The sequence below is a fragment of the Rhipicephalus sanguineus genome, chromosome 11 (assembly GCF_013339695.2).
Source record: "Rhipicephalus sanguineus isolate Rsan-2018 chromosome 11, BIME_Rsan_1.4, whole genome shotgun sequence".
Lineage (NCBI taxonomy): Eukaryota > Metazoa > Arthropoda > Arachnida > Ixodida > Ixodidae > Rhipicephalus > Rhipicephalus sanguineus.
Window position 1 is genome coordinate 44,445,944 of NC_051186.1, and position 18,122 is coordinate 44,464,065.

Sequence of the window (18,122 nt, forward strand, 5' to 3'; positions counted from 1 at the left end):
ACATGTCTACACTAAGCAGTATACAAGCAAGAAAGTTTCAGCGCCATGTTTCTCTTGCATGCCTTCTATATTCCGCGTTTACATTGTTTTGCGCTGTTCGCCAATATCTTAATAAGTTGGGGTGCGTTGCGGAATATTTTATTTAAGCTTCAGTTTATTCTATAAAAGCTTAATGAATGAGACAAACGTTGTTATGTTTTCGGTATTGTTCAATGTTATGATCGTGTGTCTTACGTTATCTGTAAGTGTCTTCTGTGTTCTGCGGCGCGTGATGAACTATACAAAACATTTGACTTTATGTATCCAGTGCCGCCATGAAAGCACCAACCTCTCATATACATCATGTGTATAATAAAAAAAAGTACATTCTTAGAGGATTGAGCGCCTCGTCCCGTCTTTCTCTCGCCTTGCTGTATATGCGCACTAAACTTTGTTTGAAGATCGATATAGATGCTTTTGACAGTCGTCTACGGCCGCATGAATATACTTTTAGAGTCCCCGCAGGTTGAGACGTGCTTGCACGCTGTCTCTAGTATACGTGTGTTGACGCGCATGCGACGTACGCGTGACGCAAATGTGACGTCAGTGTGGGTCTGTGCAAGCATGTGCACGTTTGTACGGGTGTATTATTTCGTATTGGCGTATATTCCTGAATACTGCGCATGCACCCTCACGCTGAAAGGAATACTCGCCCGGGGTTCTTTGACGTAAAGGTAAGTAAGTGCGCATCGCCTGATCGGAACTGCCGCGACTCGGAAACGAACCCGAGACCTCACCAGTCAATTTTCGCCTGTTGTTGCGCATTTCGATGAAGGCTATATACATTAAGTAAGCAAATGCTTGTATATTTCATAATCCCTCTCTTCCTTTGTGACTTGTTTAGATAGATAGATAGATAGATAGATAGATAGATAGATAGATAGATAGATAGATAGATAGATAGATAGATAGATAGATAGATAGATAGATAGATAGATAGATAGATAGATAGATAGATAGATAGATAGATAGATAGATAGATAGATAGATAGATAGCAACGCAACAGTGGTGGAATCTCGTGCATGTTCGTATCAGCATGCTTTCACTTTTGAAACGTTCAGTTGCGGCTGACGAAGTTGGCCAGAAGCCAGCTGCTGACGTCGAGCGGCTGACTTGTGACCAATCGCGTGAGTGGAAAAGCGCACGTCCACGAAGCAAACACAGACCCAATGTGTACGACATTCTGCCCTCGATCTACATTGCCTGTCAGGTTACAATAGCGCAAACTCAAGTGCAAATGCCGCGAAGGGCACCTGGCTCGTTTTAGGCATTGGCGTAGGGAAATTCGATCCCCCCCCCCCCCGACAAATTTCTATTTCGTATGCGTATATATACACGCACACATGCAAATTTCTGACGTAGCCAGACACTTTTTTTCAAGGGGGGTGGTTCTGCCATTTATGTGTCTCGTGCGTACGTGTTTGTATGTGTGCGGGTATATATGGCCATGGAAAATTAAAAAAAAAAAAAAGATTACGGAGGGAGTTTCAACCCCCCTACCCCCGCCTGGCTATGCCATGAAACACACGCACGAGCATACATGAAGTTTGGTTGAATTCAGCCCCCCTCCACCCCCCAAACCCCCGCAAAGATGTCTTGCTACGCCCATGGTGTCGGGGCACTCTGACGATACTGTGAGCGTCTGCCGACCTTTTTCCTCCTCGTCTAACGAAACTTCCATCAAGCTTCGACGAGCCGCTCTCCCGCACTTGTTTTCGCGCCTCACTCGTTCTTGTAGTCCGCGACGGCGTCACCGCGCGACTGCAATAACGTCACGATTCCTCCCCTCCCGTCCCCCCCCCCCTTCACCACTTTCCAACGCTCAACATTTCGCCCTCGGCGGTGAGCGTATACAGCTCTGGGCGGCGCTGCGGAAGAAGAGGCTGAAGAGTACGGAGGGGCCCCCGCGAATCGTGAATCAGCGCGCTAGCGGAGAGCTCCAGACAGTGCAAGCCGCTAGGCACCGCCACCCGCCCACTTTTTTAGGAGGAGAGAGGAAGGAAAAGCTCCCTGGGCGATCATCCTCGCTGTTCTTCCAGCTCTCCATGGCGTTGCCGAAGAGCGCGACGTCGGCATTGACGACGCGGAATTGCGTTGGTTGTTTCCTCCTACGCGCACGGCACCCCTGAAGCTAAAGCTCGCAGCGTGTCCCAGCATCGATTTTTCCGACGCCGTTGCCATGGCGACGAAGGAAGGTAGCAACGCGAGGGAGCACGAGGAGCGGATGGCTTTGCTGCTGCTGCTGCTGCTAGCAGCGTATATCTGCTGGCCTTCGAAAGTGTTTTGTTTTGTTGTGGATTTCATGGCTCTGGGTTCAGATCCCACCGACGGAAGGGTGATTTTTCGTCCACTTCAAGTCTTTTCAATTTACGTCACAATTAATAGACTGCAGTTAACGACAGCACTTAACGTCCTCCATTGCTTTCCCTGGCCTAAATGTCTGTTCGATTCATTTTGGTTGTTGCTGTTACTGTTGCTAATTTTCCTGACGGAGCTTTTGGATAGGCTAGATCTGGTCATATTGACTTCAATCGTAGCAGTTAGAACACTGTAGATTGGTCCGGAGTGCTTTGTCTAAGCTCGTTGATTGGTCTGGAAATGTTGACGCTTTAGAATGTACAGAGTGCGCCAGACATTAGATTTTTGTTTTCTTTTTGACACCAACGCTTCCTGTAGTGCAGTGTTGACTGATAGCTGATGAGGGGAGGGTAAGGTGCACCGTGCGGAGTTGAAACACTCGTCAGAAAAAAATAAAACGAAATTAAATTAAAAAAAACGAAACGCCAGTAATTTAACACAGTCTACGTTCACAGAAATTCTGCAGCTGTAAAGCGAAGACAATTGCGATTAACGAGAAAAGTATGCTATTACACACGAGAAGTATTAGAAAAGAAGAATTTCTATAAAATCAAAACCACGTATAATAGGTAATCAGAAAGCTTTTTCAGAGTTTGATCGCTTATATGTAACTTCTATACTGAAATTCACTAATAATCCTGTAATTGTTTTTCAATGGCACATGCGTAATTAGATAACAGCCATTAAATATTATCCATCTACGTTACGAGCGGCGAAGGATAATTTCGAGCCATTCTTTTGATCGTCTTCTCAAATGCAATAAAATGCCTGCAATTTCTATTCATGTGTTGCCACATTTTAACGATATACGCGTCTCCTTTACCTCGTAACATATATCTTTACGTGTTTACGACTTTTACTAACCAGATTTTAACGATACCGCTGAAAAACTCAACTGGAAGCTGCCGAATGGCAGCCAGCTCATAAACGTTTCAGTTCTCGTATAACCATTGAAAGATCTCATCTTTGTGGCGACGCACGCCTTATTACGCGAGAGACGCGTCGGACGAGCGAAATGTGAAAATCGTGAGACGTCCATTCCGCCGCCGCTCGGATGTGGGGCCCCCACGCTCGGACGTGCCGCATCACATGCTTCAACATTCCGCAGCAGTGATCACCCCGTGAGTGCGCTTTGTTTACATGGCGGTGCATTGACTCCACACATGTTGACTAGCGCGACTAACAAACCGGTTGACAACTACAAAATCGTCGCGTCTCAACTAAACCTCTTCAACCTACACTCCGCTTCGTGCTGAAACCCTGCTCCGACGTCCGTAGCTACGCGAGTGCGTAAGAATGAACGACAAAAGAAATAATAGTAAAGAAAAGGCGGTGGTTTGAGAATGGAGGAGGTCGGGGGTGGGAGTGCTTATTGACCGGTGCTGCCGCCTAGCGCCCGCTCGAAAACGAGTCGAGGAACCCTGTGTGGTGGTTTTCGCATAGCAAACAAACATGGACGACCACGCACGGCGGGCAGCGGAGTTTACGTCTATTTGTCGGGGACACAGTGCGCTTCGCCGAGACTGAAACGTTCGTCCGAACGCACGTCAAGGGACGTCCCTACGTCGCCGACGAATGTGGCCCGGTTTCCGCGGCGGTCAGCGTCGCTTAGGCCTAGCAGCGGGGCGAAATGGCCGCTGCTACGTTCACGCCGAACTCGGACCGACGCAGTTTTCCGCTTTCATGAGGTAAGGTCTGACCCCTCTGGGCGCATCAAACCACCGCTGGTCAATCGCGGAACGTTTACCTCGGCTTTAGAAGCGACTGCGACGTCGTAAGTCTCCGGGCCGGGCCGCTTAACGGAGGCGGAACAACCTTCCTTCGGTGACGTGGTAGAAAGCAAAAAAAAAATCTCGAAAGCTCTATCGATTTCGACTCGACCGTACGGATGTTGTGACTGAAGACTCATCTTTTTTTCTGGCAACACGAAACTAGCAAGAATGCGCGTCGTAAAGATGCTCACAGACGCCTGGTTAAGCGTAGCGATCTACAACGAGCCTCGTTTCGAAGCGACCCTTTGCCAAGGCTGGGTTGGCAGGCAAGCGCCTCTAGCATCGTAATCAAATTGTGACTTGAAGCTTGATTACCGGTTGGTCACAGCTTGAAATCTCTCGTCTACCGCATTTTATTGCGATCTGAGTGTTTCTTCGCTTTCGGGACGCGATCGGCAACCGCGAATGGCGATGTTTTCGAGATTCCCAGCGGTTTGCGATTTCGGCGAGGCCTGGCGGAGCCCTTAATTAACGAAGGAAGTTGAGCGTATCGTCGTGATCGCGGCAATAATTGGAGGCTGAGAAGAGAAAAAGGAAAGGAAAATGCCTAGTGGAGTCTTATTTCGACGTAGATTTACCGCGAACGGGCTGTGCCAGAACTTACAGCTTTCGCTTCTGTGCCGAATTATTTGCAGTTTCGGTGCGGCTCGGGCTGTCATGAAAGTCGGGGGGAGGTCCGACTACTTTCCTCTCAAAGCGTCACGGTTTTATAAGGATGAGTGTTGCACTGCCAAGTTTTGATTCCATGGCAATTTACATTCGACCCGCCTTGTGATCCATGGTTACGGTAGTTTGTTGGGCAAGTCTCGTTGTTGATGGGAGGCCTGGCTTTTATTTCGAAGCCACCACCGTTTGAATGCTACGACATTGAGGTCAGTTGCATCGTTAGAGCTGTTGCCTCGCTGACAAGGCCCGAGCTGTCAAAGAAAAAAAATAAATAAAAGGAAACGACCGGGCGAATTTTGATCGCGGTCCTTTGCAAAGAGCGATGGCTGAGCAAACAATGATTCCATGACACAGTTGTTTTGATTCGGGATTCGATATGTTGCGTCAGTACAGCGGGCGCGACTTTGCTTTCCACGATTGAGGTCATATAATAATATGATATCGCGAACGGATATATTTGAAATCACTGTTTCGTTATTAACGAAGCTCAATAGTTGACGCATCATGGAAATGTACTCTAGTTTTGGTTTGCGTCAACCGGATGTAGTAACCCTTACTCGCGCTTTCGTTTTTAGACCATATTCAAAAAGGCTAGACTAAAACACAACTCAGTGCCACATACACTAAGGCAGGCATTCAGCGGCAGTACGGTATTTATTTCTTCAGTAATTTCTGGAAACCACTGGAGGATAATAATTGGAAACTACCAAACTCACCCTGACAGACGAAGATTAGCAGACGACGCGTAGCTGTTGTGGTCACGTGGGTTCTTACGGTCGGCACCGTTTGCTGACGTCTTGTGGGGTCGTACCATTCATCGCCATGTAGTGTAGGTTCTATTGTTACGCTTGAAAATTCGTTATTTCGCTTTATATTTAACACCTACACGAGAGCTTTCTTGGTAGCAGCCTAGGAAACACATTCAGCTAATGTAAATTTAAATTATTCCGGTGATGTACAGGAGAGATTGGTTAGCACGCTGTCGTAGCCAACTCGATTGCTCCAGCTTGCGAATGTTTACTCTTTGTCCTATTGTTAGCGGTTATGTCTTCACGGTAAATATAACATCTTTGAATGAAAGTGCTATTTCTGTACAATGCTTCATTATAACTGCTTATGAACTTTCATACAAGTTTGCAGTTGTATGGTTAGCAACCTACAGGTACGGTGCAAACATACTCTCCGCTATGTTATAAATCATACACGGAAATCATATTCAGATAATTCCACCAATAAGGTTTGCTCCTTTCTGTGACGTTATTATGTAGGCAAAGTTCTTTCAACATCGGCATGCGTTTTAATTCTACTTCTGAGTGCTAAGGCAGCAAGGGCAGGTGTAAAGCGACTTTGGGAATGTTGTTTGTTCTAAGTTGTGTGGTTGCTGTTTAATGCAACAGTTCTTTTCTTGCGTGAACAGAACCTCAACGTTTTGCTCGCTTTCATGAACAACAACAGAGACTCTTGATAGGTTGTTGACCTAGCATCAGGATCAATCACCCTGCCGTGAAAGACCGCGCATTGGACGTGTTTGCCTTACAGCTGTTATTGAAATTGAACAGCCATTCTGCTGCATCGATTCCAGGAAGTTGGCTTCAATACTGTAAAAGCAAAAAGTTATTCCAGAGCGTTTCATTGCTTCAATGTTTCCCGTAGGCTCCGCATTGCTTTTGTACATGAATTCTGTTGAATCACTGAATCCTTGAGACTTGGCGGAATCAAGAGGGTGAGTGCACTGTGCAAACTAACGAAATTTATTTGGCAGAGGAATTTGGTTGGTGTCCACTGCAGGAACATCCAGTGTGTAGTCCACCCTTGTGTGCGCCATGCGCAGTGCAATGGATTCCTTTTTCTGTGTTCAGTGGCAGATAACGTTTATCTTATTTGTACATATTGTGGTCCCAGTAGTAAGATCATATCAGGGTGGTTGAAGTTATCATAACAAAGAACGAGAGGGGGGGAGCACAGAAAGTGTGCAGAGGGATTAACACATACTTCAATAGATACATTTCAAAACAAGAGATATTGAATCGCAATATCATTAGCTAGCTCATCACAATCAATGATTCTGTGCAAAAAGAATACTTAAACCAGCTAATATCTTTAGGCTAAGGGCAAAATTGTCTGCGAGGGTTGATTTCTTGCAGTGAGACCTGTATCATGTTTAGGCATGAAACCTGTATCAGCATGATGCGTGTTAAATGCTATAAAGGGACACTAAAGTGAAACAATGAATTGGTTTAAACTGATTATACCCTGAAAACTCTCATGTTGTTAATGTTACTATCGTATGTTTATTTATAGAGGAGACAGTCAAAGTATAATTTTTTTATTTTTCGCTGAAATCTCCGGTGTGTACATTATGGATTTCAAAGTGAATTTTTCTTACTTTGGTGACATTGGCTCTATGAAATTGCCTAAAACTGAAATTGCCTATATGGCCCCCTCAGGGGACAATGTACTTCATTTTTACTGATTAGGAACTATGTATGACCTAGTAAAAGCTATCAAAATCTATGATGTCACGGCATTTCGTGCAAGAATTTCACGGTGGTGTTGCCACCTGCATTTTCTTTTCAGGTGTTTTCTCGCTTACCAAGCATCTGCACGCAGTAAGAGCAGTGTTTTCGGTATTGTGATGTTGTAACTTACTAATACACAAAACAATTTTTTTTTTGCCTTTAGTGACCTTTTAATGCTGCGGGGAAAGATGATTCAAATACTTTTGTACGACAAAGAAATCTCGCGTATTTTTCTGCTGTGGTCATGTCTTTGTGATACGAAGGTAGTAGGTTTGAGGAAGACGCTGTGGTCAACCCTTTGAGGTGCTTTGTACTCACTTGTGTACTCCACTTGTTTTTACTATTTGCGTCTACTATACTCGGCGACAACTTTTCTTGACATCACTGTGGAAGCTACAGAACCGAAGCGCATGCCTGCTACTGCACCAAAAAATAGTACTTAAGTTTACTGATAATCTTCTCATTTGCCTTGCGGAAATAAGTGCTGCTTTATTTATTATGAGACCCAAACAGTTGTGGTAAGTTGTACTTAAAATACAGTTATTGTTCACTTTGCAAGAATGCCTTCGTTTTCTTTCCATTCCTTAGACAGCACCACCTTTTCAGCACGCCCGTTTTCCAAAGTAAACATGGCGTCCTGGATGTAGTGCCACTGGTCAGTGTTCCTGCTGTAGTCAATCCTTTGAGGTGCTACGTACACACTCGTGTACACCACTTGTTCTTGTTAGTTGTGTTCACTAGGGGTTTTCGGAACAGAGAGATATGTTGAGCTTTGTATTAATTGAACCTCCCTGCACTAATTAAACAGTTTTTAACTTGATTTTTTTATTGTACTGTTGCACATGATCACTTTGCTGAAGGCACTAACATGTTCGACCATGGCGCTTTTCGTGAGCAGCATCAAAAGTATAATTTTTCTTAGCTGGAAATTAATAGGTTCGAAAACCGACGTGCACACTATCTCTAGCCGAAGATTTGATTCTACTTATAAAAAAACTAAACATGAATGACCTCAGAATAACTAGATATTTAATAACAAGTTAATTAAGATCAGTTTCGTTAAAACACATAAACCAACGTATTTTGAGAATATTTCTGTTGTAATAGAATACATAGTGCCTTGAAATTATGTGTAAATTTGATGCATTTATACGCTGTAGCTCAATTGGTAGAGCATCAGACGCGTTAGCTGAAGGTCGTAGGTTCAGGCCCTACCTGCGGCAAGTTAATTTTTCATCCACTTTGATTCCTTTCCATTTATGTCATAATTGCTATACTACAGTTAAAACATAAAAGTAATGTCTCCTATACCTTCCTTAGCTTTATTGTCTGTTCATTTCATTAGGTCGTGTCTAATAAAAGAAACGTGCCCACAACCATCCCCCCTCTTTCGTTATTCAGGACAAATAGATGTTTAATTGTAGTTTAATTGAATTTAATTACTATAAAACACGTAAACATACTCATGAGATTATTTATATTGAGTGCCTTGAAATAATGTGTGAATTTGATGCATTTATGGACAGTTCTTCATAGGTAGCACCTGACAGGCTCGATGGTGTAATTATTGCCATCGATTTGGTTCAGCAGTAGCATCTAGATACGGTTGGAGGATATCACATTTTTTAACTGCCTGTCTCTTTTTCGTTGATCCAGGGAGCGGTGGGCATAGCGGATGGCGGCTCCGCAGCAGGGCAGAGGCGCGCCGCCGGGGAGTGCGGCCGCCTCCGGGGCCCGTCCCGATGTGGTGGGCCTCAACCCCTGCCTCACCTGCAAACTCTGCAAGGGGTACCTGGTGGACGCCATGACGCTCGTCAAGTGTCTGCACTCCTGTGAGTGCTTTAACATCACCCGTTTTTTTGATCGATCCACTTCCTTTGTCACACAATCTATATTCTACTTCAGTAACGATGGTTTGCAGTCTAGTTGGTGATGCATAACTTCGTAAGAGTGTGGCTGTTATCTGTGCTTGAAGCAGACGTCTGTGGCGCGCGGATGCCGCGATAAAATGGGATGTGAAATTATTGAAGCTCGGAAAATTGACTGGGCGGGCTTGTCATGTGTTAGCGGTGCTTCTCTTTTGCTAACAAAAAAAGACAAACCTGAATTTTTATCGTCTGATAGGAAGTGAATGTTTGATCTGGAAGTGATGACGTGCTGGCTGTCATTATCTAGAAGGGTTTCTGGTTTTTATCGTTCATTTTGGTTTTTTTGGGGGGATACCTTGTTGATATTGATGGGCTTCCCCATAAATATGCAAGCCAAACTAAAATAAACATTTAGTTGAAGTCAGCACTCTGTCCCGTGTTCTTCCTGGTCTTCGTGTTCATGCTGTTATTCCTGCAAAGGTATATTCCACGTTTCCCAGTTCTGTGACACCGTGGATTTTGATGCATGTTTTCATATTCAAGTCGTGACAGTGTTGTAAATGTCTAAACCAGCCTATCTTCAGTCTTTGGGCTCAGAGTGACGCCAGAGCAACGTTCCTCCTGCGGAGCAGGAGTTGCCTCAAATATAAAGCGACACGTTTTTATAGCCATACCTGTCATAACCCGCATCACGTCCGTCGTGCACCTGCATAATGTGTCACACCTGTCATACCTGTGTAATGTTAGGCAGACCGTCCGCATAGTCAGAAAAGTGCTGCGCCAAACCTAGCTGTTGCCGTCAGTGCTTCTCCCTTGGTGTTGAAGTACCAGTAATTTTCTCCTTGTTTCACCTGTCACCTTTTTCAAAATTCTAGTGCTTCAAAGAAACTATAGTTTGTTACAACCTAAGAAAAAAAAAATGTAAACTTTGCCCACAGAATGGAGGGGCGCCTGCTCTTCACTTGTGAAAGACAGTCTTGCTGGCGGGTTTCCGCTCGAACTGTGGGTACTTTTTCTCGGCTGATGTAAATACTACGCATATTAAGAGTTAAAGGTTCGTAGTTACTGCCTAAAACATAGCATTTGGCTGAGCAGCGATGTGAGAATTCCTGATGAAACTTCCAGGACGTTCAAATATCCAATCTAAAACCCGTGACACAAACGTGTGTCTGTATGGGAAAGTAAACCATCCGAAACACTCAAGAAGGGCTTGACGTCACGAAAATGAGTAAGCACTATTGAATAGAGCATTTATTCAAGTTCTCTGTCGGAGGCGCAGTGATGGCTGTGGTTGGAGCTTACATTTCTTCTTAGGTGCTTCTGGTGTCAGTAAGCACGGGACACGTCTCAGTTGTCGCGCATTTTTCTCAGTACTTTGAGCCACGGAAGAAAAAAAAGCCTTCAACGTTGGATACTCTCAAGTCATGTTTGACATAGACAAGCTGTTGTCGTTGGAGATGGGGCGATGCTGCCGTCACATTTTGCACGTCAATCAATCAATCCACGCGACATCTACCGAGGAAACCTTTTCATTTCTCATGATTGCGCTTTCCGTACACGACACAACATATGCCGACCTGAGCTCATGATAGGTGTTTCTGTGAGTTGGCATTCACACCTGACAATAAGTGTTCTTTGTGCAAGTTTATATGTTACACGTCTCACAGTACTGTCTTTGTCAGGAGATTGCTTTCTTTTTCAAACCATCTTGGAATATAACCTTCTAGTTTAATTCTGTAAATGAGTACAGACTGAGTAGCTTTAAGCATTGAGGATAACGAAGGTGCACTTTTAAGCAATCTCGTTTAACTTCTTTTTCGTATTTTACAGTATGCGCGTAACTTGAAAATGATGCAAAATCTTTTGTGATTATACGACTTCAAGATTCAGTAAACATCCTTTGTTTTGTCATCAATGAAATCGGCACAAAAGCTCAAATCCGTATTGCGTCTTCAGTCTTTTATGTTGTTTTCTGGTTTTGAGGGGGTAAGGGATAATAATCTCAGTCAAGTTGCTTTTGTATCGTAAACGAAGATTGCGAGTGTAAACCAACTCGGAACCATCTAGAATATCTCGTTGTTGCCCTGCTTTTATTGCAGTGGAATTATGGCTTTGCCAGACACAGCTCTAGCTTTTGATTGGTCATCATTGATGTGAAAGACTAGGTCGGGCTTGTTTAACAAATTGTTTTTATCATAATTTGCGCTTTGTTTTATTTTTTACAGTAAAAGACTGAATGCATGTGGAGGAAGTAGAGGCCGGACTTTATTGCAGTTTAAAAAGAAAGCTTGAAACAAATTCAGCAGGAATTGGAACAAATGCTTAAGCACTCTGCCACGTATAGACATACTAGGGCAATCAGTTTCAGCGATAAACATCAGACCTTTTCGTCTCTGGAGGGGCGAAGTTGATGGTAGCTTTGTAATATCACTGATTTTAAAGTTTACCTTATATTTTGTCGGCATATATGTAGCTTCTGAAGTTCTTCACTTCATTTCTCTAATTAACGGGGTGCTGTGAAAGTCTGGACTGTCTGGCTTCCCCAAGGGCTCACGGTCAAAGCAAGAGTATGCCAGTGTTTGATGTCGAGACAGCTGTACACACGGACAGAGGCCAGTGCGTATAGTCGATGAGGGCCCTGCGATGCGCTCTCCTCCCATACGTTAAATGCACATCATCAGAGGCCACTGTCAGTGATGTTTCGCTTTGGCTAAATTCATTATGACTGAGTAGTGGGCACCGTTGAAGCAGGTCATTTCAAAGACCCGTTGAAGTGAAACTTGATGGGCATAGGCTAGATATGGTGCATGTACTGCTGAGATCCTGCTAAAATTTAGAAGCCCTGTTAGAGTTGCCCCATTTGAAATTAATTTTGCTGGAAACGAGCTGGCGTGGCAGCTCACAACTGAGAGACGACATTGTTTTATACGAGTTGCAAACTATGAATTCGCTCAGTTCAGGTTGCCTGATAACGGTGGATCTCTGCGAACCTTTCCCATGATGTCGCCACAATCGCCTGCCCATCAAGCTTCGTGCATAGCATATCAAATAAAACTTGACATTGATCATGGTGACAATGTTATTGATTGTATATTAACCCACCCCTTATGTAACACCCCCTTAGCGGTCTTTAAGGAAATAAAGACAAAATGAATTAATGAAGTTCCTCGAGAGAGGTGGCCCAATTCATATGATGGGCACCTGGGACACGGCCTGAGTTTCAGAAAAGGGAGCGAATGTAGCCACGGTCCATCTTCCTGTGCTGTATGTGTTGCATTGGGGTTCTTGTTGTAATGTCTGCACTTTGATGGGGATTTGTTAACTGTAATTTGGGTAGTACCTCATGAGGGATGAAGGCTCTTCCGAAGTTTCTAGTCCACCTTTGCATAAGTTCTTGTGAAGGCCTCTGAAGTGATCTGTTTGAACAGACACCAATTAAAAGCTGAAGGCTGCGTGGGGAAACCGTTGCAAACATTTGAGCCCCTTGCTCTCTGTCGATGACATGATTGTTTGTGTTGGTGCGCTTAGGTCTTGCCTAGGTGGCCAGAGACCTTGTGTACCGCACATTTGCTTCCTTTCCCTGCGTCATCTCTCTTTTTTTCTTTTTGCTGGTTTTGCCATGAGCTATCCCTGTGAAATAAGACACTCCATTTGTCAATTCATTGCTTCATTCAGTCTGCATTTTAGTTTGTGAGCAGATGTCGTTGGAAGAAAAGTCAGAACAGCACTGTGAGTGCAAACAGACAAAAAGAGACGACACAAGCATTTGCCCGTATGCATTCATTGCACTGATGCACGATGCACGGAAACCTGATATAACAAACATGGATATGAGAAATTATCGGTTATAACAAAGGAAGTGAAGAGTAGTATTGTCATGAATTTCCGTGTCAGATGCGACTTCTTTATGATGAGGTTTGAGTGTAGGCATAATTCAGCTTGCTCAATTCTCTAGTATTGTAAAGTAAAAGGAAAAGGCCAGTGTTGTTTTTATGAAGTGTAATGTGGCTTTTTTTTTCTTCCCTAAACTTCTATCATCACTCTAACAAACTTTGATTTGTTTATCTCCTGCGCAGTTTGCAGGTCCTGCATTTTGAAGCACCTCGAAACTGGCCACGCCTGTCCTGTCTGTGATCTGCGGCTCTCCAAGATCAACATGGAGAGCCATCTTATGTGAGCACTTCGGTTCTTCAATACCTTGAAAAGTTGGCGCAAGTATGTTCCAGCGAAGCAGTCGGGAGTCCCACAACGATATCACTGTGCCGGCCCAGTTGATGGCATATGTCATCCAGAGCGCAGAAGCTTCAGGCCAATACCACTGGAGGGAAACCCAGCACTAACATCCATGCAAGCTTCAAGCATTGTGTGGAATGCTATCACGGGAATGATTGCTAGCGTGCGGATTCACTTAAGTTTCGTCTTTGCGGCTTTGGACGGCTTTGTGAATTTATATCTTGTCATTTCCCTCAAACTGTTTTGTTACAAAGAAATGATTCGCAGTGATTGCACTTGTAGGAGGAATCTTTCGGCGTTTAGAAAGTAGGATTGCGTTAAAATTTTATCGGAGGCGAGTATGTCTTAGCGGACAAAAGCCACAAGAACGGCTCGAGTCACAAGCATAAAGACGAGACAAATCCGCACGGTAATCATCATTCCCAGGCAGGCAGTGCAATGACAACAGAGCCACAGTCGCCTTTAGTAATTTTAGCATGAAGCTGTATGGTTTACAGAGAAGCCAGGAACGCGCAGTAGCATTTCGTGGCAGTCATGACTGGTCTGTTGTAACGTGCAGAGAAATGTTGGCCTTGGTATAGTTGGCGCAGCTTACAGCAGCATCCATCAAACACGACAAGTTGACTACTGCAAGCCAAGGCGTAGGGACGTGTTCAGAGAGGGTCAAGTAAAGGAGCCGATTCCATTGAACATAGTGAAGCGTTTGCAATCTTTGTTCAATTTCTGGCATTGGTAAAACAAACCTTTAGGGCTTTAAAAGGGCATCAGAAAACGATTGTTGATGTAAAGTTGCGTTCGAACTGGAAAACATAGTTTAAGCACGAAGCCGTGGGTTCAATTGCCAGCCATGCAGCCGCTGTTTTAATAAGAAAATATAAAAACACCCGTGTACTTAGATTTAGGTGCATATTAAAGAACATCAGGTGGTCAGAACTGATCCAGAGTGGCATGCTTCTTAAACACATTGTCGTTTTGGCCTGTAAAAGGGCCAAGTTAAACATTACTTTTAAATATCCCATCTTTTGTGTGCGTCTGATTGCTGTTTTGTTTTTCACGGCTTGTAAAGCTGCCACCTTGGTTATGCATGTCGACTGCCATCACTCGTCTGTCATTTCCAACTCCTCATGCGCTTATTTTTTTAACGTCAAGGCAAAGGTTTTTTGCTTGTTCTTTTCTGTGTATTCCTCGTTAATGTGCCCTACCCCCCTTTTCTTTTCCACTATGCAGAAAGGACGACACCTTACAGAATGTCGTGTACAAGGCTGTGCCAGGACTTTATCAAAGTGAGTGCTGTGAACTGGCTAGGTGGCCTATTGCTCGAAGCCTAAAACCTTTGTTTGCTGGAGTTCCCACATGGGTCAAATTTGTGGCTGCCTTTTGACATGTCATTCTCTTATGACGAAAACAGTCTGTGAAGATTGCAGCTACGCGAACGTTTAGGTAACTGCCAGGTAAGAGGCTTTGGAGCTAGTTTCAGCTGACCATTCAAGAGCTGCGGGAGGCTTTCAAGAATGCATCTTCTATTTCTTCGTAGTACAGTGCCATCCGAAAGTGTGGACGAAGTGTCTGCACTAGTTAGATGTGACAGTTTGTGCTCTTAGAGATGCACATGGGTTAAAGGGCCCCTTAAACACTCAGAGGTCGAAATTTAGTTCTGGTGTGGCAGTTGTGCACAAGTATACAACGAACACATAGCCGTGTGAATTTTGAGAATAGTGGAGTTACACGCGTTTGATGATCAAAACGCGGCAATCGCTCGTTTCACTCTTGCCTTCGCTACTCTCCATCCGTCAACTGGTCTCCTCTCCCAAAGCCGCTTTGCCCTCGTCACCAAGCGTTGTTCCCAGTCTCACATGACATGTGTCATCGCCAATGCACTCTTCGAAACAGTGTCCACTTCCAGTTGCTGTGACTCCATCAACTCCGTGCTTTTTGGCTCACCGCTGTTGTTGCTGTGCCGTCTCATGCTCCTACGAATTGTGCCGGTGGGGACTCTGTGTTGTGTGCATGCCTTCAAAGCCTTCAAAGGATTGCCAATATGATGGACCCGTACGGTGACACGCCATGCCAGAGCGCTTCCGCTCAAGCACGGGCAGCTGCTTGCAGACTAACCGGAAGTCGTAGGTTCATGTTCTACCAATAGCAGCATCGATTGTCGGTAATACCACAGATGCATGATATTGACATTGCACACGTTACCGGAGAAGCCGGAAAGGCCCGGGGAAAAGAAGGGATTGTTTCTTAGAATTTCTGGCCCGCCCGCGGCTTGTAGTGCTGCCACGTGTGGCATCGTTGATTGTGACGGTATTCTGAACATGATGCTCGCCTTTACTTTAAATGTCTGAAAAAATATTGGAGGGGGTTTTGAGGCTCTTTAAGACACAATAAACGTTGAGGCTGTGCCTAAACTACTCGTGCTTCTTCTTGTTGACCCCATAACTAAAGTGTTTGTGCGCTCTTCCCAGTACTGGACAACGCTTTACGTATGTAAGAAGTTATTCTGAGAGACTTGCATTTTATTTCATTTCACAGGCATCACTTTCTACAGGCAGTAAGTATCCATGTGCATGCAGTCACTGCGACAAAATTAACGCATCTTTGTGACGCAATATCTCTTTGTTGAAAGCTATCAACTTGCAAAGTACTCAAAACAATTTGAAAGGGGGAAGCTTCGGAAAGGTTATTTGCTGTCCATCGTTTCGTGCTGGTTTGGGTTGTCGCACACTTTCAGCTGCTGCTGGAGACGACTGCTGCCAGTGTTTGCTGAAGTGAATTCTCTAAGAAATTCGTAATACATGAGGATCCAAATGGTGGCAGTGCCTTTCTTCGAGTAATTTTCGACAGTAAGAATGTACTTTTTAAACATGTAGCTGCATAAATAGTGATTGTGAGGTTGTTAATTGTACTATTAACATAAATGATATGTTTTTTTTTTTTCATTTGTAAACACTGCTGAAAAAATTGAGAAATAGGAGAATCCTGATAAGTGCTGGTGTGTCTCTCTCACATATCCATTTTTTTTTTCAGAGGAAATGAAGCGGCGACGAGACTTCTATGCCACCAAGGGCAGCAAAGGTAAGTTTTCAATGGACTTGATAATATATACGCTTTTTTAAAATTAATTTATGAGTAGCATTTTGTAATTAGCAGGCGGCACTGTGAAATGCTTGCAAGTGAGGACGGTCGTAGAAGTCGCGCTCCTGCATTTCACAATGCAGGCGCATTTTCTCCAAGACTCCTATGAAAAACTGCTTCCAGTGTTTGCAAGTGGAGCTGGTGCATTTTAGGTTACATCGAATCATAGGTTGGCAAAGAAATGTGGCGCTCACTCATATTCACTGAAGAAATATATCTTGTGCTTAGGGCTCAATTGGATTCAGACTCACTAAAATTTTTCTCAACCAGACTCACTCGGACTCGTCAAAATATTACACACCTGAACTCACTCAGACTTGGCGGCCCGAAGTCTGAGTGAGTCGACTCATGAGTGACTTTGCCGACCTATATATCGAATTGTGTTTTGTTTTCTGCACTTTTGTGCTTCTGTTGCATTGTGATGCAGAAATCATTTTATGTAGCGTTTTGGTGGCTTTTAATGGGAGAGAGTTTTTATAATACCTCTACCCATTTCGGCCTGACTATACACTGCATTTAATCAAATGTAACGCGCACCTTTTTCTACGATCAACAAGTCCAAAAATTGCCTGCACATTGCAAGTGGGACACAAAATCAAAACCATCCTTGCAATGCTGGCAACAGCCAACCGAAGAAGGGGCAAACGCAGTGTCATTGCCATCACAAAACGAACAGCAGAGGTACATTTCGTTTTCGTTTTACATAGGTTTTAGCGGTAGGCTGCACATGTGCTGAATGGAACGGAAAAGCAAAGCTGTGGCTATGCACTTACTTTATACCTGCCTTACGATGCCTGCCACTTGATGCAAACAAACACTGTTACATGCATAACTTATCGCAGGGTGCACAGCAAAAGCAGTGACACTTTTGCTAAAGCTGTTTTGTCGATAAACCTGTTGCTTGTACATTTGAATGTTCCCTCTCCCTCTTTGTCAGCGGACCAAGCATCGTTAAGTCCCGAACAAAAGGGAGAACTGGACAGCTCGAGCTCTGGTCGCATCATCTTCAGTCCCGATGAAGCGGTCAGCCTCTCCTTGGAATACAAGCCCATGTAAGCAGCAGTCTTGACCCCTGTCAGTGCCAAGTGTGTGTTAGAGGTGATACGCACCCAGGGCATCTTTACAGCGAAACTTTCTTAGTCTACCGTGTGTTGCCGCCTCTGTCGTCGAAGTAGCAGCAGCAGCAGAAGTAGTAGTAGTAGTAGTAGTAGTAGTAGTAGTAGTAGTAGTAGTAGTAGTAGTAGTAGTAGTAGTAGTAGTAGTAGTAGTAGTAGTAGTAGTAGTCGTAACGCAGGTCATGTGACCAGAGGGGGGAGTGAAAAAAGGAAATACATAAAATTGCGTGCTTACAGCTTCACTGTTCCGTAAAGCTGTCCCAGCAGTTTCCATAGCATGGTGAAACTTGCTGAATTTTTTTCTTGAACCGTTATGCTCAAGTTTCTCTTGAACCATTTTCAGCCTTGCAGAAAGCGTTGCTAAACTTAGTTGCCAATAGTTTGCTGACAGGTTGATGAAAGAATGTGTACTTTTT

General features: G+C 44.2%; 1 protein-coding gene across 1 annotated transcript in view; it reads left to right on the plus strand.

Moving 5' to 3' along the window:
* Positions 1-3,792: 3,792 nt before the first annotated feature.
* Positions 3,793-18,122, plus strand: part of LOC119374989 (uncharacterized) — a 34,306-nt gene continuing 19,976 nt past the window's right edge. Inside the window, 6 exon segments of the mRNA XM_037645187.2 lie at positions 3,793-4,086; positions 9,012-9,187; positions 13,300-13,396; positions 14,684-14,739; positions 16,484-16,531; positions 17,529-17,643. Of these exon segments, the coding sequence (XP_037501115.2) occupies positions 9,031-9,187; positions 13,300-13,396; positions 14,684-14,739; positions 16,484-16,531; positions 17,529-17,643 (473 nt within the window). The 5' untranslated portion in view covers positions 3,793-4,086; positions 9,012-9,030.